This window comes from Oreochromis aureus, linkage group 1 (genome assembly GCF_013358895.1).
Source record: "Oreochromis aureus strain Israel breed Guangdong linkage group 1, ZZ_aureus, whole genome shotgun sequence".
Lineage (NCBI taxonomy): Eukaryota > Metazoa > Chordata > Actinopteri > Cichliformes > Cichlidae > Oreochromis > Oreochromis aureus.
In genome coordinates, this window is record NC_052942.1 from 9461244 (window position 1) to 9487445 (window position 26202).

General features: G+C 39.7%; 1 protein-coding gene across 4 annotated transcripts in view; it reads right to left on the reverse strand.

Annotated features, from left to right (window-relative positions):
* lrp4 (low density lipoprotein receptor-related protein 4) overlaps positions 1–7799 on the reverse strand; it is a 112405-nt gene extending 104606 nt beyond the window's left edge. For all 4 annotated transcript variants that reach the window (XM_039604092.1, XM_039604059.1, XM_039604015.1 and 1 more), the window contains exon 1: positions 7440–7799. In XM_039604092.1, the coding sequence (XP_039460026.1) occupies positions 7440–7500 (61 nt within the window). In that variant the 5' untranslated portion in view covers positions 7501–7799. The remainder of the gene's footprint in view (positions 1–7439) is intronic.
* Between the last annotated feature and the right edge of the window lie 18403 nt (positions 7800–26202).

Consider the following 26202-nt stretch of genomic DNA (forward strand, 5'->3'; position numbering starts at 1 on the left):
TGAAGATGAATCTTGTGGAGTACAACAAAAACCAGAGTCACGGCTTTGACATCAATTAAGAGAAAAATCTCCCTCGATCCATAAACCGCATTGATGCCAGGCTGTTTGTGAGCTGCCAAGCAGTTTAGAACAAAACATGTGCACGTGCGCACACACAAACAAACTTAGTCCATGACCTCAGCGTAGTGAATGAGGTCATATTCAGTTAATAAAGAAGCATGTCTTTCACTGTTTATAGTTATTTATATCTTCAACTCTCACCCAGTCTGCTTTCTGTCTACTGTCTAAATGGTGAGAGGAGGACAAAGACAAAGTGGTTCTTCTATAGTGTTGGCAAACATTAATCAAACAGAGAAACACTGAGCTCTTGTTGGAGACTATATTCCAGGCCAGATCCATTCAGTGCTATACTATAGTATTTATTGACAACGATGTATGTGAGATTGAGTCAAGATAAACTACAGTGGCTGCATAGTGAGTATTGACTGAACATGTCCACCAGTGTCACGGTGTGGTTCACTGATGTATTTTTTTTTTTTTTTTTTTTTAAGTAAAAGATGTCCTATAGCAATGAGTAATAAACCACCTAAATCCCCCATTCTAGACCAGAAAGAGAAGCAACTTCCCTTGGGGGTTGCATCAAGAAACGCATCCAACATAAAATCGGCCACATCAAAATATGCAGGGTGGCCTGCTGTGTTGACCTCTTATGAATTAATGAGCAACCAAAATTATTTTCAGTCCCATTGACAGTTATTATTGCACTAATATATTTATGGGTCTATTTATCTGTTAGGAAAGCAACGGTGCCTTACACATTTCCCTGAAAGTGGAATGCGGCTTAATGATCGATCATCAGATCTTTATTTGGCATCAGCAGCCACATCAAGGAGAGGTCTCTGTATCATACTGAAACTGGAAAAAGGTACAGTACATTCCTAGTAAATCTTTAAAAAAAAACAAAAAAAACACACACACACACACACACACACACACACACACACACACACACACACACACACACACACACACACACACACACACACACACACACACAACACAACAAAGGCACTGTCCAGTCCTCAAAACTTTATCAGACATCTCTCAACTCAAAAGCCAAAAGCCATTTCAAAACCATATGTTTGTGTGGGCCCTGCACTCTGCAGTTAACCCATTAGACACGGTGAGTATACGCCTCCACAAATTTCCCTTCGTGCCCCCGCTAAAGACTGAAACCATGCAGACACTGGCCTCAGACAAACGTCCTCTTTTTGTCTGGAAAGAGTGTCCCATGATGTCTCGGTTACCCAGATAATGCATAAGAATGAGTGGCTTATTTCAAATTCGTGGCTAAAACCAGATTTGGGGATGGCACTAGGCCTTTCATGACAACAATCCATTGATGCCACGATCATTTCACACTAATGTCTTCCACCAAATTTGACAGAATGTCATTAATGTCCCTGTGGACATTTTCCCTATGTCACAGCAAGAAAGGATGGAGAATTAAGTTACTATGGATCCGAACGTGTGAGTGTCCTTCAGAATGTCTTTGTGTCCCTGCCCCCCTCCCCTGGTTGTGCTCAGACAGTGAGTCTCCAGCCCTGCTTATCTTTCTGTCCTCTACAGCAGACCCCCACTGAGACAGAGAAGTAGAGTTTATTACAGTCCCCAATAATCTGCAACCCCCAAGGAACTCAGATTTATACTACATGGCCTAAAAAAAATTATTTTTTCATTTTCAGACCTGTGTGGTGACAGGGCATGAATTTTATGCCACAAGAATTGTAAAAGACAGCAGATGCTAGGATTGTTGCACTACTTTCAGATTCAAAGAATCACTGTGAAACAATGATGGGAACTTTTTTTGTTCCTAGCACTTAAACGTGAAACTAACATTTGAATTAAAACTTTTTTGCTGTTATCGATTATATCACATGGATGACCAATTTCTCAAATGAGTCACTTGGGGTTTGGTTTTGGGGTCCAAGGATTCAACAGTCAAGCACAGACTGCAATGTGCTTGACTGTTGGACAGACAGTAAGCCTGATCTGTTCACATATGTGTTACCTTATCAGTCAGAAAGCTATGCATTCTCATTTATGAAAAGCAGAAAAAAGAAAATGTGTATTATGGTTGATTTAGTGAAACCCTAACCTATACAAACACATATCTAACATTAATATGTAGATAGAGGCAAGACCTTTGGTACTAAAACCTTTATGGTTTCCATTTGTACTTCACTGGTAGTCCAAGTGCTAGTGGCCATCATGTTTGAGCAAGCTTTGGTTACATGGATGCAGACAGTAGGTGGAGAGCAAAGGAGGGCTGATATTTGCCTAAATGTGCTGGGTAACATAAGCTAGCATGTAATTTAGCTAGTGAATGGAAATCTTTCCATTTCCAATGGAAAGGACATGGAAATCGTGGCTCAGATATCGGCTAACTATACTGAGAGTTCCCTAGCACCAAAAAATAAACAAACAAACAAAAAACTCAGTGGGTTAGCCATTGTGTTTCAAGACTCGTGAAACCCCAGTTAACAAAACATGTTAAAAATTCTAATTCCATAGCAAAACTGGTGATATTCACTTGGCTTTGACAAAAATGAATGCGGTAGGTGAATGAACGCCTGAATGTCAAAACTGAAAACTGAAAACCAACAAACCAATATTTAAAATCACTGGGTAAAGCACAACCCAGCTGTCAATCATCCATCCATTTATCCAGTTCAGGATTAACACCTATTCCGTAGGGCAAGAGGCGTGGTACAACCTGGACAGGTGCCAGTCTGTTGCAGGGCTGCCAATCAACTATATGAAATGTAATGCAAATCACAGAAACCGTAATTCTGCTGGTCTCATATTTGCTACAGTGGATGGAGCTGAATATTTTGATCTGACACAGCTTTTTATATCAGTTGCTCTTCCTGATGCAGTCCTTCCAAAGATTTGTGTCTCCTCCCAGTGATGAACTGGGGATCTTTTGCATGTTAAGCATACATGTTAACCACTACACCGTGGATACAAATGAAACGCTAATAAAATACATTTTAAGATCTGTCCAGGTTGGACAGATCTTAAAATGTATTTTGAGAGATCAAAGTCTGCACTTTAAATTCCACCAAATGTCATTACAAATAACACAAGCAAAGACGCACATCTTTTTAACACGCTAAAGAAGAAGCGAAAGCAGAACAAGTCACAACTTTGGCACAGAGTTCCACCAGTGGATAATTTTTGCTGTTAGACTGGGAACCAATCTCCAGAGTGTTGCCAGCAATTGACTTAGTTTGTTTGCTTGCTTGTGTGCTGTAAGACCTGACATATGTAACACTGAATATTAGTGCGCTGAGCATAACTGAAATGGGCCCAGAGGCAGTAGCATCATGTTCGGAAATCTGAAACGGCCCTGAAGACGAAAGCCACCCTCAGGGGTCTCTCTGAATGGAGTCAGGTCTTGCAGGGAGAGAAGCCGGTGATTTATAGGAAAGCAGAGGGACATGAGGAGAAAAAGGAGAGGGGTTAGAAGTCTGACATTTATCCTTACGAGAATGTTGGAAGGGGGGCTGGGAATCAAGTAATCACAGGTTACCTCCACTGCTACCTTGGAGGTGCAATTCCATCCTCTCAGCAGAGACACACAAAGCACAGCGGGGTTATCAGGTGGCCCACTTTACCTTCCCCTGGTGAAGCAAAAGGTTGGCCTACACCAACCTAATGAGCTAGACCAGAGGAGGGCACACACAAACACACTCATTTAGGCCACAAAAATCATATGCACTCATCTAACACAGCTCTAGCCTCACATCCATTAATGAAACTCTCAATTCCCCCGAAGCCCCCCAAAAAGCTTCTGCCAAAACAATCAAACCTTGCCAAGACTAAAGACAAAGCAGTCGAATTTACTGACCCAAACCACGGCCACATCCTCCACATCAACCATTCCCTGTCAGAGAAAAGTCGTCTACAGAGTGGAATCCGTACCAAAAACAACTTATGGCACGCCATCAATCTGTCTCTAGGCTGAGTTATTTGGAAATATCAACATTGCAACACCATTAATACCAACACAATTACTCTGAGGACATTTAATCAAATGTGGTGTTGGAGGCATTTTGCAAGACAAAGCCATAAATTTATTGCTGCAAATCCATGCCTGCAGGTTGTGTGAAAAGGCCACTAGTGAGATTGCATTTAAATATGTGTTTGCGTGCGTGTGTGTTGGTCCAGGATGAGGAGCGGCAATGTCAAGGGACTAATCAATCTGACAAGGCAATACAGGTGGCAGGGAAGGGCACAGAGGCTGGCAGACGGGTCCAAACTCCCCACCTCCCCTTTCAGGCCGCTGTTCCTCCAACTGCCACCATCCACTGGCCTTAGGATTGTTTGACTTTCTTCTCTAAACTTCTACCTGCTGTCCAAAAATCTGTGTCAAAATCATCTGCTGTTTGATGAAACATGAATAAAGAACACTACAACATCATATTTTATTACCAAATTAGTGTGTGCCATGCCTGCCATAATAACCTGCTGTCAACCAACTTTAGCCATTTAGCAAAACCAAACTGAAGATGAATCCCTGACTAACTGGATATTGCAAAGTACATTTTTATGACTTAAAAAGGGGGAGGAGAATCAAATTTTTCAGACCAAATCTTTTTCTCGTATTTTACTGTCATCGTTGCCTTTCTTCTTTATCTTCTTTGTTTGGCTGCTGTAGCAAATAAGACAAAAAAAAAAAAAAAAAAAACACTCAAGGAAGGAGGTTTTTTCTTGGATGGCTGCCCAGCTGTCAGATTCATACAGAAGCACCGTCTCACTTTAGTCCTGTTCACTTCTGCAGTGTACAGATCATCGTGTAAGAAGAGTATTTCATCCCATTCCCAAAGGGTCATGGATTTTACATTTTAATGAGGCTTTATTGCCCACACAACAGTGATCAAATATTTGGCGATCTTCAGTGGAACGACACCACAGCCTCTGACTCAAACTGCAAGTCCGATTGATAGTTGATCAGTAAACGGAGAGGGCACAGTGGAGATCGTGGGAGTTTGTGAGGGGGTGTGGGGGGTTACTGTCCCAGAGCACATAATTAAAGAGTGTAACACTCTCTCCAGCAGACCATTAGTCCAACACAGCCCATTACTGCGAAGCCACTAGACTTAGCTGAGAAGGCATCTTGACCTCAAACACGTTGAAACTCAGTTACCCACACACCCACACTCTCAGTTTGATAAATTATAGCCCTGGGGCATCTTCTGTCAAATGGGACCAGCAGCTGGCCTTCATAATGTCATTTACTGTACACAGCGTAGAAATTATAGCCTTTCCCATTTTATTCATCTCCACATGAACCCATAATGTATATCTTAAAATACAACAGTCAAAAGGGAGAAACTCATATGTCAATGATAGACTGGTGCATCACTTGGACAATATTTATGGCCAAGATGATGAACATTTCATGGTTTAGACCCATTGGAATTGAATTTACTGTCCACATATAAAGATGCATTTATCGATGTCAGACTTTCATGCATCCTGGAGTTTCCCCAACCACTGAATGGCTGTGGTATGAGATCCTGCCCTCAAAGAGCCACTAGTCTTAAAATAATCATTCATTAAGTGCAAGTCTTAGCTGTCCGAGTCAAATTACAGTTTGAAAGCTATTTCAGAGCCTTTTCCACACTGACAAAAAAAAAAAGAAAAAAAGAAACCAAAGAGGAAATAAATACTAAATTTTTGGGATTCCCAAAAGGAAAATGCTCCGATTTAAGGATCTTCAATTGAAGACTGGAATGCAAAACCACTATCAAGCAGAAGAATTACAAAGCATTGGAGCTGTGGTGTTTGCTACTCACCACAATGGAAAATGCCAACAGCAGCAGCTTCCATTCATACCCAGCACACAATGAAATGTTTAAGACATGATACAGGCCTGGCAGGCTTGATTGCTTTATGACAGAACAAGACTATAATCAAAGGAGCGCAGGCCTCCGCCCCAGATAAAGAGGGAAGGTGCGAGGGGGGTGGGGGGCATTGATAACCATATCTGGAAGGATGAAAGGACCCGCTATATATAGCATGTCATCCAGGGTGACTTTTGTTTTCAATTGGATATTGACTCTTATCTGGTTGACATTTTAGAGACAGTCTTCTGGTGACATTTAGAACTTGTTACAATTATACCAACCTCCATTTGAGGTCCGACCAGCCAATTACAGATGTAATTTTCGCTATTCCTGTCAGGTAAATCTTTTCACGGCATGTCAGAGAGCACAGCACCCATGTGTGTATGACACTAAGCTCAGCGTGTGCTTGTGCACGTGTGTGTTCAGACATTGCCTCTGCTGGGTCCTTGCATTCCAGCGGCTGTTCTAACATGTTGTAAATACAAGGTGTTAGAGAAACATAGAAAGAGGGCAGTGGAAATCTAGCAAGTACTGCTGGTTATGGTGTGTCAGTGGGGGTGGGATAGAATCTAAAATATCATATATAAACAGCATGATTCACCTGCAATCAGGGTGCAGAGGAGTGTGCTCCAAATTTGCTTCTTTCTCAGAAGTTATCAGACAAATAAGAGCATGAAGGTCACATGGCAATTATTCAAATGGATATTTGCACAAAATAAAAGGAGATTTTTTAAAGCCACTGTGCATCAGTTTATATGCCAGCCAAAAAGCAAATACTCTCCTAAAAATAAAAACTGTCATAAATTACATGACCAACTTTCAGCTTCTAGGTATCCAAGACAACAGACAGATTAGAAAAGCAACAACATCTGGTTGCTTATTCCAACATCAGCCAAGAAATGTGGCAGATCTGACAGAACATCCCCATACCATTCACCCACCCCATACTGTACCAGCCCACATCCTCAACCTCCATACAACACCAAACAGTAAATAAATAAGACTGATGAAACCCCATTTAAGCCTAAATCAAAGAGGCACGCTAACATTTAACACGCACGCGCACAAAATAAACAGGATACGTGAAGGTAAACAAAAATAAAGAAACTAAAATAAGTAATAAAAATAATAAGCTTCACATATACAAAACGAAATGAGTGCTAAAAAATGAATATATACATTTTCACAAGTTTCAGGTATTAACATCCAAAGGACTGCTGCTACAGATCTGTGAGCTACACAGGCATGTTTGTCAAACAAGACTTTAAGAAAACAATGAAAACACACTCGTGCACATTTTCCACTGTTTTAACCACCTACATGGCACCTTCACTGTTACAGGGAAAACTTGGCTGCAGTTTGAATGCGCTTATGAGAAGGAGAAAAAAACAACCTAAAACTAAATTCTAGTGCCAAACAACAGCGGTGCAAAAAAAAAAAACCCTCCGTCCACCTCTTGCTAGGACCCACTGACATGCAGCTTCAAGCCCGGTTCGCGCCGTTGTTGTCCGTGCATTTTCTTACCTGGACTCCGGCTGAGAAGCAAAGTTAGGAGGGCGCCCCACAGCACCGCGGCCAGCTGCATCGTGTACCCCGCTTTTCTCTCGCTTCTCTGGGCTTCCCTTCCCCTTCTTCCCTCCTCCTCCTCTTCTTCTTCTTCTTCTCCTCTTCTTCTTCTCCTGTGCACAATTAAATATCAACGGGCTTCTTTTACAAGAAGACGCTCCGGCTTTCACCCTAACCTCATAGCATGACTGGCTTTTTATCCCCCTTTCTCTCGGCGACCTCCTCCGCCTCCTCCTCTTGTGTGCGATAACGCGACAAAACCGGGATTAGAAAGTTAACTCTGAGCTGAACGGCTCGGCTACGGTCTCCAACATGTTGTGCTGTGGTCCCCGACGCTGTGGACACGAAAAGGAGCTCTGGACTGTACCATGAGCTGGTTCAAGGGGGTGCTCCGTATGTATGATTCGGTTCCGCTAAATTAAAGTAAAGGTAATTTGCTGAAAATGATTCATTATTATCGTATTATACGTTCCATGACAGAATAAAACAATAGTCTCCCTCAAGTTCTTTCTTTTCTAAGTTTTATTTCTCTTCATACCGCTTTCTGTTCCCCTATCCCGAAAGAAATCGCATCGACCAAAAAAAAAATCTCTGCTCTCTGTGTCACGTTTGTAAAGTTTCGTCTTTTTAAAAGGCTGGTGGTCCACAGAGGCAAAAAAAAAAAAAAAAAGAAAGAAAGAAAAGAGAAAAAAAACTACCTGCATTTGGGGCAAACAGTTTTTTTCTCTTTAGGTTTCCTCATTCTTACTTTGCCTTCCCTTTTTTTCTTTTTTCTCTTTTTTTTTCTTTAGACATTTGGTTGCAGCAACTGGGGCTTCCCTGTTGTCACTTCAGTCATTGGAGGCAAATGACAGAGCAGTGGTTTTTACAGTGTGGTGTAATGACCATGAGATGAGGTCATTACACAGTCATTATTCAGTAGGCCTACCACAGATTTACAAAAGTTGCCGGAGGGAAGTAATGGCTATATTAAAAGGTAATTAATTCTAAAATAAGGTCGCTGTGGAAGCATTATTTCTTTCCCCTGAATTAGCTTACAAAACGTTCCAGTGGGGATGACATAGTTACACCACAAATTGATACCACGCAGTTCTGTCCAAAAAAACAAGTCACAAAACTCATTAGGAGACACACATTGCACAACCCTGTGGTAACATGAAAGAGATTCCACCAAGCATAGAGAAGTTTTTAAACAAAATAAAGTGATTTTACCTCAGACTGCAAAACTAGATAGTATATTGTAGCAGTTGCACATGCACTGAATTACATTCAGATGAACTTGTAATCTGAAACATGTGACATGTTTTGGAAATATTTATTTACATGTAAAATTCATAAAAAAGCTGATGGCAGAAGAAAACCAGCTTCCCTCCCTCTGCAGTGATTCTCTTCTATTTTCTTCTATTTTGTTAGAAATGTATAAAAAGACAAGAAAAAAATCACTGTTTCGTAAATATCCCAATCACACCCTTGTTAAGGGGTCCCAAATTGAATACAAATTACATTTGCGGTGGTTGAAAATCAAGGCTAATTGTAAACTTTGTGTATTTTTTTTTTTAAATTTCACTTCAGCCTGACATTCATTATGTTTCTGCACTTATGCCTGAGTGCAGAGAGAGCTGGTGCCAGCGGCGGCAGAAAAGAAGGACAAATAGCTCTACAGGAGATGCTCAGAGTGCAGAGAGTCAATGCAGAACGTGGCTTTAGTGTCAGTGAAAAGTTATGAAAAGCTTGCAGTAAGCCTCTAAAAAACACTCATGAAAAAAGCAAGGTTTGCAGCATGACTGTAACCACTGGGTACTTGTTATCTGCAGTGAGTTGTGATACTCAGAATTTTGTTGGAATTTATTATAAGAGTGTGATTGCGTATTTACAATATGAAGATCAAATTTTAAACATACCGCCCAGCACACACACATGTCCACAGTCTCTTTGACTGGAAGCAAGGCTTTAGACTCCACTTTCTAATTATTAGGCAGCTTTAGTTAGGATGTGAGCCCCCGCCTTCCTAAACAGGACATCATCATTCAGCACACGCATCCCCTCCACTCTCCTGCGGCGTATCCATCAGAGTATTACATTTCATCCCAATAAAAGTGCTCTGCAATGTCACTTATTCTTGATTCGATGCAGAGCATTTTAATGAACAATGCTTTGGACAAATGACTTAGGCTGTCTTAAGAAAGAAAAAAAACATTAAGCCACTGAACAGTTCACTCATTTATTGCTATTGTAGATAATAGATCTATATCTTGAGATTATATTTGTGTGTATAAGACTCTGTAAGAGTATAAATATACAAGAGGCACAAATACTACAGTGTAGCACAGTGGCACATTATAACCTTTAAGGAAACTACTTCCTTCAGAAATGTTGGAAAGACTTTGAGATGAAGGGTGGTGGTGCCACTCGAGCTATTAACAAAGGATCCTTAGATGTAGTTGAATGCAAAAGGTGTATCCTCTGCCAAGGCCAATTCCCTATTTAGCACTTTTAAAGAAAGTAATGGAGATTTACACCAAAAGTGTGTGGGTTCTCCCTGTGCTTGTCCATCACTAAGTTACGTGACATTTGGCTGTGTAACTTTTGAATAATCTTGTTGAAAGACAGCAAAAGAGCACTGATCACATACTGGACCTCAATGTATGTCATTCAAGGACCACAGACATTACAGAAAACAGTTCCTGAAACTGCAAACACCTGAGATTAATAAAAGTGATGCACTTAAATAGGCCATATTCATATTGCAGCAGTCTAGCAGAGCCCAGAGTTATGGCTTGAAAATATTTCCCCTCTGTGCAATATCTACCACCAACTGTGATGACAGAGGAGGATCAAGACCTGGATGTGGTGAACTCTGGGTGGCTGGCCTGGCTGGAGCATGAGCCTGATAGCAGCTCTGCCCCCCTTTCACTTCCCATCCTGTCTCTGTGTGAAGAGATGGAGACATTTAATTATAACCTGTGATTAATGCGTCCGCAGTGGGCTGGGAGGCTGTCTCCACAGCAGCAAGGGATTTCGTTCAGGTCTCAGACTTGTCTCGCAAACACAGACACTGGGAACGACTTTGTATGGTCTCGCAAGCACTGCTCTTACTATCTTCCCAGAGAACCTTATCATTTAAAGTGTCAAAATGTCACACCGGCTCTCCTCTGACTTATATATTCTCTGACTCATTCTAGGATGCCACTGGTATCTGACACCTTTTGGCCTGTGCAACATATGGAGTGACAGTGTGAGTCTGTGTGTGTGTGTGTATCTGTAAGTGTTTGTATGTGTGGTGCAGGGAGAACAGCTGTGGGTTAATCACTTTAGCTTCCGTTGATAAATAAAGAAGCGCGCTGGGAGAGGACGAGGCCACCGCAGACAGAAAATCGGGCAGGTGCTGTAAGTTTGTCTTTGTACTTTTTAAAACTGTGTGTTATTTGCATGTGTATGTGTGAATGTGTGTGTGTGTGTGTGTGTGTGTATCAAAGACACGACCTTCTCTTTCTGCCACTAGCTTATAAGTCTTCCCCGAGACTAAAGACGTATTTGATTCATTTCTTACCCATCTTTCCTTCTCTCTCACGTGTAAGTTAATATACAGCTGTAATAACTCGAAACAGAGCTCATATGAAACAGAGCTCATTTTTGTCATTTTTACACCCCTGCTTTTATTAGATTATAAAGGTAAGTATTACTGTACAAATTTTCAGGCTAAGTTCTTAAACTAACTTCCTTTAACCAAGAAAGCCATTTTCCATTCATTTCAATGACACTGTGAAAATATTCCAAAGACATTAAGCTTGTTTGGCATACAACTGTGATAATTTTGTAATGTTTACTTTTTCCACAAGGTACATTTGTAGCCAATAGCTAAGAGGAACACTTAAGAAACATATTTTTAGTGCACAAGTTTGAATGCACAGCATTTTAGAATGACTGTGACCACTAATGAGACTGAACACAGAGAATAAAACAACTTTGGCTATGGGTGGATTATCAAAGGTTCAGCATGAACAGTATTTAAAAGAGTCCCTTGTATAACGCCAGTTGGGAAAGTGTGGCAATTATTAGCAAAGTAGGTATATTATTCCTATGACCTCATATGGCCTGTGAAGGAGGATATATTCTGGACTTTTAACTGTGTTTTCACATTTTTCCATCTTTTCCTACTGATAAAGAAGAAGAATTTCTTTTTCATGTAGAAAAAGTGAACTGTTGTGTTAGATTAAGATATCTCATTGATTAATTGTGTAGTTAAACTTCTTTTCACTGACAGAAGTTGTAGTTTCACTTGTCCAGCTTGCATGAGATCTAAGTGGACTGTATGTGGCCTGCAGTGTAAAATAATTTTTGACATCCCTGATCTGAGTTTTGTTACGTGCAGTCAGTGCTGGCATTTGATACAATTTTAATAAAACAAAACGCATGCATAAATGCCATTGAAGAATTCAGTAGTTTTAAAGTCATGCAGAATATCAAAAATTTCAAACAAACCACAGTGGAAGAATCACCAAAACAGTACAGTATTGCCGGTGCGTCACTACAGATGTCACCCCAATTCATCTGTCAATCTCATGCTCCACTCTTCCCTCACTTGTTGAACAGGACTCTGAAATACTGGAACTTCTCCACCTGGGTAGTAACTCATTGGGTGCTTCACCCTTTTCTGGCTCAGAACCATGGCCTTGGAATTGGAGGTGCTGACTGTCGTTCCCACTACTTCACACTCCAGTGCAAGCTGAAGGGTACCACCTGATGAAAATAACAGAAGCACATCGTCTGCAAAAAGCAAAGACGAAATACTGAGGCAACCAAAGTGGAGACCCTCTAACACAGGGGTGCCCAATCCTAGTCCTCGAGAGCTACTGTCCTGCAGCTTTTAGATTCATCCTTGTTCCAACACACCTGAATCAAATGAATGTCTTGTTATCAGGCCTTTGCCAAACTTGATGGCATGCTGAAGAGGTCATCAAACCATTTGATTCAGCTGTGTTGGAGTAGGGAGACTGAACAAGTCACTTGGATGAGTGACGAAACCTTTCTTCCACTGAAAACGCTACGCCCAGATAAACAGAATCAACCTTTTGGGTATGAACAGAATTGGTGACAAAGGGCAGCCCTGATGGAGTCCAGCACCCTTGAGTCTCACTGATTGCGGACTAAGCTACATCGGTACTGGAATCGAACATGCCATACTCCCGAAGCATCCCCCAAAAGTATACCTCTAAGAATGTGATCAAATACTTATTCCAAGTCCACAAAGCACACTTCAATTGGTTTGGAAAACTTCCACACACCCTTGAGAGGATGAAGAGCTGGTCTAGTGTTCTGTGACCAGCATTGTTTCTCCTGAATTTGAGGTTCAACTAACAGAGCGACTCTCCTCTCCAATACCTCCAGCATCCCTTTCTGCCACACATAACTCCCTGCATGTCCTCCTTCACTACAACCTTGCATCTTTGCTTTATATGAACAAAACAATGGAACACTGCTCTAAATAAATGCCAATGTTTCTGTGTAACTGCACGACATGTTAGAAGTGACTTTTATTTTAAGACTGTGGAATTTTCTGAGCTGAGAGGCCAAAAAGTATGAATGCAGCTTTACGCTATATGTAGCTTTTAGCAAAGTTAACCATATCAAACCACCAGAATGGTCTTTTAAAAATTAAAACGCTGATGGAGGATTCTTTTACTTCTTCCTGTCTCCCTCTTTTCTTTCTGTTTCTTTTGGCCATGATGTAAGCAAAGACACCCTTATTAAATTCAGCAGGGGAACCCGACCACACCACAGTCCGCATGGACAGGATTGGCTGCTGTGCCACCAAATAAACTCACACACACACACACACACACACACACACACACACACACACACACACACACATACAGTGCATCCTGCTGTGGCGTGGTTTGGAGCCCAACAGCCTGTTCTGTGGCCATTCTAACTACAGGGCTTTTCTCTGTGAGGTTTATTTTCGTGGATGCTCTGCTCGCTCCATGTTCTTCTTGTACAGTGGGCTCATTTACATGTGGTCAAAATCAAACACACACGCTGACATGGCTTTCACCTTGGTTCATTGTTTGAGTTCGAAGCACTGAGCTGTTTTTATTTTCTTTTTTGACACTAGGCTTGCCCTAAGGCACAATGAGGGCCTTTATTCTCAAAGAGAAGAACGCTGGTGTTATTTTAGATTAATTGAAAACGTGGCTTTTGTCTTACCAAAGAGTACTGATGTTATAAGGAGTTTATGTCTTACATATACTAACAAATGTAAAAAGACATGAGTGCCTAATATCCCTGGTACTGCTTTATTCTTGATGACTGGTTTAAATCCAGACTTTTCCAAATGAAATTTCCTAAAAATAAAAAAACAGCTGTCTTCATCAGCAAATGTTCTCCAAATAAGAACTCATGTATTTCACTGTTTGACTGTTTCTTCAAGGGTCAGACATATGTGGAGACAGGACAAAAAAGGAAACAACAGTGAAGGTGCCAAAAAAACTCAATTTCCTCAAATGACCACTTGAGGGAATTTCCAAAAGACAATTAACCACCCCTAAGCATATACCAAATTTAAACTATCATGACAACTATAGGGTGTGTGGTGTTACCTCCCATAATTCCATTTAAATGGTGTTAAGTTATATCTTAATTTAAATGACAGATGTGTCAGCACAGGCGGCTGTAGCTGGTAGCTCTCTGCTAGGCTACACCTCCACTATCTTAATTGTGTTTATATAGTTGGTGCCTTTTGGAGCTTTTTAATGTATTTTTTTTACACAAAGAATATATCTTGTGCATTTATATTTCGAATAACTGTACAAAGGGAATACAATTCTAGTTATTTTGTAAACTTAGCATTAGCTTGTGCTATCTTGTAGCCCTACAATCAAGCTAGCGACGACGAGCTAAGCTAACCATGATATGTAACATCTCATGGATGGCTGTCTTTTATTTATACTAGACAGGCATGTGGTTCTGGCTCGCTTTGCTCATGTATGAAAACACAGACATGTATGTTAAATTGTCATGTTATTCTTTTTTAACTTATTCTCCTTTTTCTTTGTAAACTGTCCATTCATTGTATAAGACAAATTTATCAATCACATGTACAGCTATGTTCACGTAATGTACACATAACACCAACAATGTAAATGTAACGCAGATGTAATATATTTCTTTTGAGATGAACTACTAGCCACCTTTTGCTTTGTTGACAGCGCTGCAAACTCTTGGCCTTGTCAATGAGCTTCATGATGTGGTCACCTGAAATGGTTTTCACTCCACAGGTGTGCCTTGTCAGGGTTCATTGTAGAATTTTTTGCCTTGTTAATGGGTTTGGGATCATCGGTTGTGATGTGCAGAAGTGAGATTGGTACACAGCTGACAGCAATATTTGACAACTGTTGGAATTCATATTAAGGCATGAAACCAATCAGCAAAGTGAAGAGAAATGACAGTGCATCATTATTTTAAGAACTGAAGGTCAGTCAGTCCAGAAAATTGCTAAAACTTTGAATGTGTCTCCAAGTGCAGTAGCAAAAACCATCAAGTGCTACAACAAAACTAGCTCACATGAGGACCGCCCCGGGAAAGGAAGACCAAGAGTCACTTCTGCTGCCAAGGATAAATTCATCCGAGACACCAGCCTCGGAAAACCGCAAGTTAACAGCACCTCAGATTAGAGACATTTCTATACATCAACTGTTCAGAGAATCAACTGTTCAGAGAATCAGGCCAAATAGCTGACCATCAGGCCATGACCATTAGGCCTTTATGGCCAAATAGCTGCTAAGAAACTGCTACTAAGGAAAAGCAACAAGCAGAAGAGATTTGTTTGGGCCAAGACCATTGGAAATCTGTGCTTTGGTCATATTCACCAGAGCTTTCTTCATCTTTTCATCTCTGCAGGAGAATTTGTTGGTGATAAAAGAGAAATTAAATAACTTGTACTGGAGATCTGCAGTTAGAGTTACTGGTGTGGCTCAGCTCCTGAAGAAGAGGCTGTGTGGATGTTTAACTGACACCTACTGTGATTTACTGACAAACACTGTGTGCAGACATGAGTATATTTAAACCTGGATCACAGTCAGTCACTTAGCTAAGGGATTATTTTCACCTGTTTAAACATCCAGTTTCTCTTACATGGGCTTGGCTGGTTTTTAATTAAGTTTTATACAAACAACAACATGAAAAATATTTTACATGAATCAGATTTCAGTTGAAATCTTTTAACAGAAGTGATCCACCATGAACATCAGCAGTTGATGCAAGAGAGATTTAGACATGACTGTACATAATTAGCACTTATGTAAGCAAACACACACTTGTTTCTGCAGGTGTACATAATGTGAATGAATCCATGCGGTCACATGTAAACACATGCACATTCTTCCAAAGTACACACAGTGAAAACCCACCTATACAGACTCACACACCTGGCCTGTTGGCACCACATCTTAAAACCTCATTTGAAAGCCATCAGATCTTCTATGAGTCACAGTGCCGGGGGCACAGCTGCTACTAAAGAGGCCACAGCTCTGAGACTCTGTACCCAGAGGGGAGCGCAGCCAGACTTGGGTTGAAGAGAGGTGAAACCTGTGGAGCTCTGAATGAGGCAGGGCCTGGACTTTCTGTTAAAGCCACTGAAATGGAAACGGAGGCCAGAAGCTTTGATATGGCTTTGTGGGCAGAATTATCTCTTAGGGTGAGATTATGATTTTAAAATGGGATAAAGTGCTGCTAATCATCTTGTGCATTCTCAAAGTGTCATAACGCATGTATGCATGGATCTCATGCTGGATGATAAATCTTTAGTGGTCCTGTAGGGAAAATGGATACCAATTAGAAATGAAATTGGAAGAAGAGGAGGCAATAATTTGGATGATATGTGATCTCAGTGCCATGGGATTTAAGCAGTAAGCCTCAAAATGTAGTAAATGTACTAAAGTTGGTTGAAATCTGAAACATTTTTTATAATGGCTGGGTTAACCTTTTTTTTTATTTTTTTAAATGTACTTAAGCTTTTTTGGAGGTAAGAGATCCTTTATAATCATGACACTGATTAAACATATTCTTACAATTTACTACTCTTGGATGCTATTGGAACTATTTATATATATATATAAAAAAAACACAACCGCTATAAAAGCACGTATTAAGAGGTTTCACATCATATCAGAGTTTCTGTTGTCCCAAAGATAACTAGGTTGGACTAATGGACACTACTTATGTCTATTGTTTCAACATGATGAAACATGCTCACAAGCATCATTGTGATTCCTGTCTTGCTTGGGTTGTAATAAGTATGATCGACAAAGACAGAAAGAAGGTGAGTAAAAGCAACAACTGACTGACACGTTTGCCACCTTTAGTCTGCACTTGTCTGTTCATTCTCATTTGTCAAGATTTGCAGTATCATAGCTTATAGAAAGCTAAAACAGAAGCTAGAATACCATATAGTTTAATCATATCTTGTTTAAAAACAATGTTTGGTTGTTTTGTTGCAGGAGTACACTTAGAGTAGGTTATGCATCAGTGTCATACAATGCAGTTCAGAGTTCGTTATCTTATATTTAATGTAAGTGTTTATTTAGTTATTATTTTTTAGGTACATGGAGAGAAAACTGAGACATATCAACTAAAGAATCCTGTATTAGCTCTGTTATGATCAAAAAGGGGTGTCTGTGTTATAGCAGTGTTTTTATAGTTGCTTGTGGTTAGGGGCAATAGAATAATAAGGCATTGTGTTTTCTACTGGAACGTGCATTGTGGAGCAGCTTGGTGTTGTTGTTTGTTCGCTGCTGGTTGGATGGCCTGTGTAAGACTGCTGTTCAAATCCAACTCTAAATGCGTCACAGCCTCAACCACAAGGATTGGGACCAAATATTTACATCCCGCTCTGAAATCCAGAACTGCTATAAAGCTTGCATGTTTACCATAGAGCCACTGACGATTTGGTGTTCCTGTTCACCAGGATCCACTCGGGGAAGCCACTCACCCTGCCTGAAGTGCAGCTTCAGCTGTTACATTTCAGCACGGATCACCGTTTATCCCTGCAGCACTGAGGACTTCAGCAAACCTTTCATTAAACTATCTTCAAAGATAGTTGTTGACTAAACAGTTAATTTCTTACATTTTACACTTCACCAAATTTTGCTTGCATGATTTGATGCTGTTAGATGGTACTTCTCATACTAAAGGCATGTTTTTAAAATGTAAATTAATGTAGAGAACAATCCCAAAGTTGATTGTATTTGAGAAATGTGGGTGTTTTAAAAGGGCTGTATGTCGAGATCTAGCTACTTTCTTTTCTGTGTATGCGGTGGTAAGATGTCCAACGTTGTAATATTGTAGCAACAAAGAAGCAGGGAGAGGAAGACTTTTACTGAGAAAACATCAATATAGAAAATGATCCACATCCATCTCAAAATGTTCCAAAACTGGTCCAAAGTTTCATGGAGGTGTGGGGTCCAAAAACCATCAAATATAAAGCTGCTATCTGGAGAGGCCAGAAGGAGGGAACTGCTGATCTTGCCAGTGAAAGATCTAGATCTATAGCCAATGGCAGAGCTGCCAATCAGTGACTACTTCAAAATGGGTACATTTTGAATCTTACAGACCATGTGCAAGAAACCACATTGCATGGCATGCTTTCAGTTAAAAGTCGTGTCTTTTACATGTCAGCGATACAGAAACATGTCAGCCATTAATGCAAAGATTTGAAATTGGACGAGCACATCAGCCTTCCTCTCTAATAAAAGGCAAAAAAGGCAATGCGCTATTTTTTACACCATAGGATTGTACATGATTACTCTTATAAGTGACATATAAAGTATTATATTAAATTACATTGTTGTTGTCCCACCCACCTGCTGTTCCAACCTTTTGTTTACAAGGAACAGCCAATCAGAGGAGAGCTGTTTTAACGAGAAAGGGCATTTAATCAGTATAATAAAAATATTAGATTATTTCTAACAGTAAATCATGCAAAGCTACTTTACTGAGATAAAAATTTGCATTTGTATTTGTAAACAAGAAATAGGTCCCATTTAAACCTTTGTGTTCTTCTCTTTCTGCAGCATAACTGCCATTAATTTGTGAAGAGTGTGATTAAATTAATGGACCAAATCAAACTAATATGGCTGGTTAGCCTGCTTAGTTTTAGATTTGTGAATCTTGACAGTCTTGACAGTATTGTGCTGTCCTCTTATCATAGATGGAGCCTGAATGTGATAAAACCCTAAACAATTTAAGTGGTCCACATAAGTGTGGATGCGGCTTTTCTCTCACTCGGTGAGAGCAGAGCCAAGGTTGTTAAACCATCACAGATTTTCTTTGCATTTAGAACTCAGTCCCTTATGTGCAGTGATGCACTTCAGATTACGTTGAAGTCACTCACAGATGATGTAAACTTGATTAAAACCCTTTTTTCCCCTCCCTTCTGTTTGAAATTCCCTGCCATCACTGATAACAAAGCTCGCAGAGAATAGCCCCTTTCGCTTTTTGACAAAATGATAGGTCACAAGCTTAACAGGGTGCAATTATGTGACAATTTTCTTCATCCACATGTTCCATCACAAACACAAAGCTGGCCGTCTATAAAATGCCCAGGAGTTCACTATAAATAGGGAGTCTTTTCTATCGACCCGTCCACCGCCGCCTTCTCTTTGTGCTCCTCAGAATGGAACTTGTAATTGTGTGCCGCTTCTTTTTGAAGCAACAGCCTCAACAGCTGGGGAATGACTGTACACACAAAGATCGCACACATAATCAAAACCACACACGTACTGTACACGCCAACGTATATGTATATACGTATGTGTGCAGGCATGCGTGTGTACACAGAGAATCCTAATATACTGCTTACAAAAGCTCTGAATCCTCTGGGGGCTTATAAAGGCTTGTTGGGTTTTTGTCTGGCTTCTTCAGAATATTTTCTACCCACTTGGATTTTCTTTTAACTTTCAAAATAACAGATTGCGGTGCATGCAGGCTTCCATGCAAGCTACTTTTCTTTAGGCGATATGGGCAGAAGGTGGGGCTTGCAGCTGTGTCAATAGGCTACCGAGCCATCCTAAAGCAACCTCAAAACCCTGCAAACCGCCTTTTATGTTGTCCTCCTGGCTAAACGACAAGCCTGTTTACATTTTGTTCTTTGTTAAATGTCTGACACCTGCACATGGGGGAGGGAGGGGCGTGTACAGCTTAGTGTGAAGGTGTGTACACTTACCTGTTGAGTGATGAGCAGCACCTGTTGTGTAAATGGACTCTGTGAACTTGGACAATTCTTATATCTACCGCAATAAGTGAAATGTCTCATTTTAACAGTCTTAGAATTGGTTTTTACAGATGTCCCCTAAACACGTCACACACAGGTAGTCATTAAGCCACTGTTTTATAAAGAGGACAGCTCAAAGGCTGCAGATGCTGTATGTGTGTGTGTGTGTGTGTGTGTGCTCGTGCCTGTTCAAAATGTGGCTGTGCACACATGGCAGACTGTGGGTTATAGTTTTGCAGTTTTCTAATTTTTCGTCCAAAACAAAATGAGTGAGTGCTCAAACCAAAAGCAAAGAGAAAAAGAGAAAAACAAAAACATGTTAGGCATAGTTTTAGGGCTAAAATTAGAATTAGGTTTAGGTAAAATGAGTTAAAAGTTTGACACTTTTAAGTCTAAAACACTAATGTACAATATGTCTGTGTGTGCACACAAAGACACAAACACCCACACACACCGAGTTGAGCAGGCAGCAGTCCTTCCAAAAGCCATTACACGGTAAATTAAAAAAAATGACACTATATAATATCATAATGATACTATGTAACATATACACACACCAAGCTTGATACAATTTTGCCAAAAATTTGTCTTTACAATGCGAACTATGTGCATGCAGTCTGGAAGAATGCAGTGGTCTGATTGGTCAGATCTGTTTACTAGCATGCAAAAAATCTGAAAAAGCAGCTGGATTAAGAATAGGTGAGTCTAAAAAAATATTTATGAGGCACAAATAATCGCACAATAATTGCACAAATTTTACCCTCCTGGTGTGTAAAGGCCTTAAGGGTAACAGTGTCATCGTTATGGATGGGGCTTGCAGGCGCGCCCAATAAAGTTAGTACTAAATTTTACTGATACATTTCAACTATAAGTTACACTAATTCATACAAACCGTATGAATTAGTTTAACTTATAGTTACTTCTGCTATTATATAATGAAAAAACTTAAACACCCACATTGATGAGTTACTGCATTGTGAACTCAGTTTAACCATTAGGCTCAAGAGTAGTAGAGTAGTAGTAGAATATTCCTTCTACACCAATCGTGCTAACAAGCATGACTGAGTGGATGTGTTGATGCAAGTCAGAACACAAATCTTTATCTAGACAACTTAATTAGCAACATGTAATATCTGATTTGCAAAAGAAGAATTCTTTCTCTTCTTCATAATGACAGGTTTGAGTGAGCTCTTTATAGACCTTTGTAGGTTGATGAAAGTTTTCAGTTTTGCATGAATTACTGCTCTTTTTGAAGCTTTATTATTAATGTCACAAAATGAAGTACCAAATGACAAAAGAAGCATGGAAAAGGAAAGTAGTGTTGCTAGCACAGAAATCCCCTTACATACTGTAAATACAGTATATATATACTTTTGTATAAACACATACACGTAATAATGTTTTAATGTCACACTTCAATACTTAATTGAATTTACATTTATACATTTACTATTTTTTATGTGAAATGGGCACTCCTAGGTCACCTGTCTCGTGATAGGTGATTCTGTGTTTATGTCAGGTTTGGATGGGGTGGTTGAGGCTGTTCTGCGGGGACTCTGCGTGTTGTCCACACACCTGTGTGGTTTCTTTCTGGGTGTTCGCTTAGTTGGTGATTCTAAATTTGCCATGGGTGAGAATTTGAGTGTGAATGGTCGTTTGTCTCTCTGTTTTAGCTTTGTGAGATAGTGGTTACCTGTCCAACATGTTCCCCGCCTTCTGGCCTATGACAGCTGGGATAAGTTCCCACCCTTTCCCCATAACCTTGAACTTGATGAGCAGTAATGAAACTTGAAAAACATAATAACTATATTTTATTCATACTTTTTAAATAATTTTTCCAGTGGCAGTAAAGATATTTTTGAATAAAGTAGACTGCAGATTGTGCTTAGTTGGGCTTTGACTGAGCATTACATGAATATTTGAAACTAAGTATGCTGACATAATAAATAGAGGTTTATGCTGACAGTGCTCATTAATCACCAAGAGAAACAACTTAATAGCAAAAGCAAATAAGTGTCATGGCACCAACCCCGGCCATTGTGTTGGCACAATCTAAATCCAGCTGGCCCAGCCAATGGCCACAGAATTCATTTCATGCTTCATCTCTTGGCCTAAAGAGCCGAGACAGAAAAGGCCACAGTGATAATTGTACTGCTGAATCTGGCGTGAACAAAACATATTTTTTACAAGGAGGGGGCCAGGAGGGGGAGATGGGGGAAAACACGCTGACACATCCATAACCACTCACCCACTTGGACACAAGAGATTTTTAATCAACAGTGGCTATTTAACATGTCAGTCACTGTCTACAGTGCAATAGATAGATAGATACTTTATTAATCCCACAAGAGAAATTGTTGCATTTCAGCAGAATGATAAAGAATAATAGTACAGTCTACGACAGACAGCAACAAGAAAGTTTTTGTTATAGCATTATTTATCCTTCACTCTGAACAAACACATGATAGGACAGTGGTGTGCTCATCCCTCCCAAGAGGTCATCTAATCTACTCAATCACAAGTGGTGAAAACAGTATAAGAAAAAAATAGGAAACCGTATAAAATACCATTCTTCTGACTGGATGGGTTGTCATACTTGCCTCCACAGTCTCTCCCTGCCAGTACCATTTTCTTGCCTTGTTCCCAGACCCAAGCACACCTAATGAAAAGTCGCTTTTCATTATGCTAACTAATCATCCTCTGTCCTGTCTGTGACACAGAGAGCATTTCCTCTCACCATCATGGAGAATCTTTGAATTCCTTAATTGCATCTTAACGCAACACAGGGAATATCATCTATGGAAATCTTTGACTAAGTGGCAAGATCTATAAATCCTTTGCAGTGTTGCCTCTGAGGATCAACAAATGATGCAACAGTAACCAGCAAAATGTACATATACAATGTGTATGACTTAATGTGGATGATGCTATTTTGATATTGCATATGCTAAATCTAATTCATTATAATATGTGGGATAACTTAATAGCAAGAGCAAGTGTTGTAGTAGCACCACACAAAGCAGATTTTTAAAATTATTTTTTATACACTTGACATACGTAACATCAACATGTTTTATTGTGAAGATAACAAAAATACAAGAAGATAAATGTAACATCTTAAAGCATGTCAATAAATTTCCAAAATTAACTGGGGGCTTTTATTTTGAAAATGAACCATAGAGAATCTACGATATAACACACAAAATAATTCTGAAAAAAAAAATGCAATGTCAGATTTAGGAGTGTATATACTGCCCTGTGGTTTCCGTGTGTGTGTATTATCATAAACATTTAATTTTAATGTGTTTAATAATGTGTGATTTACTTTCTTTCACTTTACACTCATTTAAGTGCCATCTATCAAGGAGTTAGTTGTAGCAGTAGTATGCTTTATAATTCATGGATATTTGGCTCCAGCATATCGTCAAGACACTGCAAGAAGCAGCCAAGGGGAATATGTTGCTCTGTCAATACTTTGTCCCACCATTGAGAGACACGCAGTGCTCTTCCCAACATGCTCACTCACTAGATTAGAGGTGTGAAGTGCAACAACATTGTGAAACATGAAGTTCTAATTGCTTCAGTGCTGCTTCTCTTTACACTGTGAGCTCTGTGAAATCCCTCTGAGGAATAGCCACAGTAATTACACACTGTCTGCGCAGTCTAATATTGTAACTGGGTGTTCTAAATTCCTGAAAATTTCATAAAATCAACTCTGGCCCGCAGCAGTTCCCTTGACTATTTAATTTCATATGGTATTATTCAAGCCACCGTGTGCTGAGCTCTTCTGACCCAAACAGTTCTGTTCTCGAATTATAAGCGTGGTAGGGGTCTACGGAGCTGTCTGGCGCCACCGTCCTCTTAAACATGTCATTACTGTAACCACAAGGTCAGCACAATACAGCCCTCCAACACACATATCCTCTGTGCTAACATTTAGTCTTTCCACCACATTAAAATATGAGAAATATGTCAATAAAAGCTTTATGAAACATGCCACAAATAAACCACAACAATTATGTCTGCAAACTGTAGTCTCTCGAGCGTTTAGGATGATGTTTTGCAATAATGACTTGTCATGTCTGATGAGAATTGCTCACTGGCAAAAACTTTTCACAGCAATAAAACAAATGCCAGTGCATGGCAAATGGCAAAAATAAGATGAAAATAATGGAGTGGGAATATATGTTATAATGTCTGTATAGCATCTATTGTTATCCTATACCCTATATAACATATAACAGCAGTGTTATATCACAAATAGATGCTGTATTCTGTGTACAAAAATCAAAATGTAGAAACAGTTTTTGGGTTTGTTTTTGTATGGATTCATTCATTCAGTTCAATTCAATTCAGTTTAATTTATAAAGCACCAAATGACAGCAACAGTTTCCTCAAGTTGATTTTTATATTGTTAGCTAAAAAACCTACAATAATAACAGAGAGAAACCCACAGAAATTAGACAACTACAAGGAACAAGGAAAAACTGCTTTTTAACAGGAAGAAACTTTCAACAGAACCAGGCTCAGGGAGGGGCAGGTATCTGAGGGGAGGGAGACCGGACAAAATATAGCTGTGCAACAGAGCCAGAGAGTAATAAAATAAATACATTCAAATAAAATAGAAATTAAATAAAGACAAGAGAAGAGTGACACATAAAAAGATCAAAGTTTCAAATCTTGAGATCAGCATACGTGGAATTGCATGTGCATTGCATATGTTTGTACTGCCAATGAACCAAAAGTTTAGGCTTCAGACAGTTTTTTTTTCTATTCTTGGCTCTCTGTGATGTTGACGAGTGCCCCACCCATCTGTTGTTCAAACCTTCTGTTTGTGAGGGGCAACCAGTCTGAAGAAGGTTTGCTGAAAGAGATGGTGGCTTTCAAGGGACAAGAGCTAAAGCCTAAGGCCTACACTACACTAAGGTAAACTATAAATAAGTATTTCAAATTGTCTGATTTTATGTCGATGAGCACTTATTTATAAGGTAGGATCAAATAAGTGTAACTTAGTAAAACTTCACACTACTCTTTTTTGAGCATGTAAATTGTTGGTATATAGAATTATTCAAGGCAATTGTATATTTTTTTGTTAACTTTTACTTTGGTTTTTGTATTTTTACATTGTATTTTGTTTTGTATTTTATTTCTATTTACATGTTAGAAATAAAAACCGCCATTTTTTTCAATCAAAAGCAAATCATTCAAACTAGTAGCATTGAATCCAAGGATAAATATGGAGCTGGAAATGAGTACAAGCCCCCTTCAAATTGATGTTAATACTACCAAAGGTAACACTGAAATGTTCACAATATATAGATATTATGTTTGGTATCGAACTCAGAGTGAATGGTGACATTGTGCCTATATTATACGTACATTGTTCCCTGCAGCATGATCAATATTCATTTGAAATGAATGACTAATGACATGTTAATAATAACTTTTTACCCTAAATAGGTCCCTGTTCTCTAGTAATAATAGGTAGTCGATCTGTGTTTGAATGCTAATCTTTACTCAGTAAGCACGGTGGTGGGGAGAGTGTGAAGAGGTAATTTTGTTCTAAAGACTGGAGCCAAGAAAAAAAAAAAGAGGTGGAGGAAAACCTCATACATCCCGTCGCTGGAAGAGAGTAGGACACAGCTAGCTGCTCTGTGGTCTCCAGTTCCCCAGGGTCTCATTTAGCCTTATTTCTCCTCGCAACTCCCCTTGTCCCGGCCACTCTGGCTCTCCCCCTGCACCCTGACAGATTGGAGGAAATGAACGTCTGCAAATTGGCCTCAGTGGCGAGGCCAGGGCGACTCCGAGACCACGCTGGCTCTGCTTTCCAACCAGCAAGCTTGCGGTCTCTTGTCCAGCTCCTCTGTCTCCCTTACTAAATTAACATCAGAAAGCAAGTCTGTTTGCTGATTATGGTCTTTGGGCTTTGTGTTTATACTGGACCATGTGAGAGCGCGCATTAGTGGTTAATATTAATAGTACCATGTAAAAGACTGCAATGTGAACTATTTTATACCTTGAACAGCCTCACAAAGTATGTGTGTATTTAAGTGCTTCAGACTGTACAGTCTTGTGCTTCTTGTGAGTTGTGTGCGTCTAAACCTTTTTTACAATTTTGCAAAAAATAAAGAAGCAGTCTCTGAGTGACCTTACTCCCCGTCTGTGGCTCAGTTTTTCATTTGATGTGCTGATAATGTTTATTTCTTGTCATCACACAAGTGCTCTTTTCATCGCCTGATCTTATTTCTTCTGCTATTATGTTGTGTCTTTAAACAGGCAGTGATTTATTGTACTGCTGGAGGAGTTATATACAACAAATATATATTGCCAAACTTTAGCTGCCCTCAAATATCCCACCCACTTTTCTTCTGTCTCTTCCCTCCCCAGCCTTACATATTGCATTCATGCTATTGTGGTGTAAATGCATTTTCAGTAGTGGTTTATCAACAT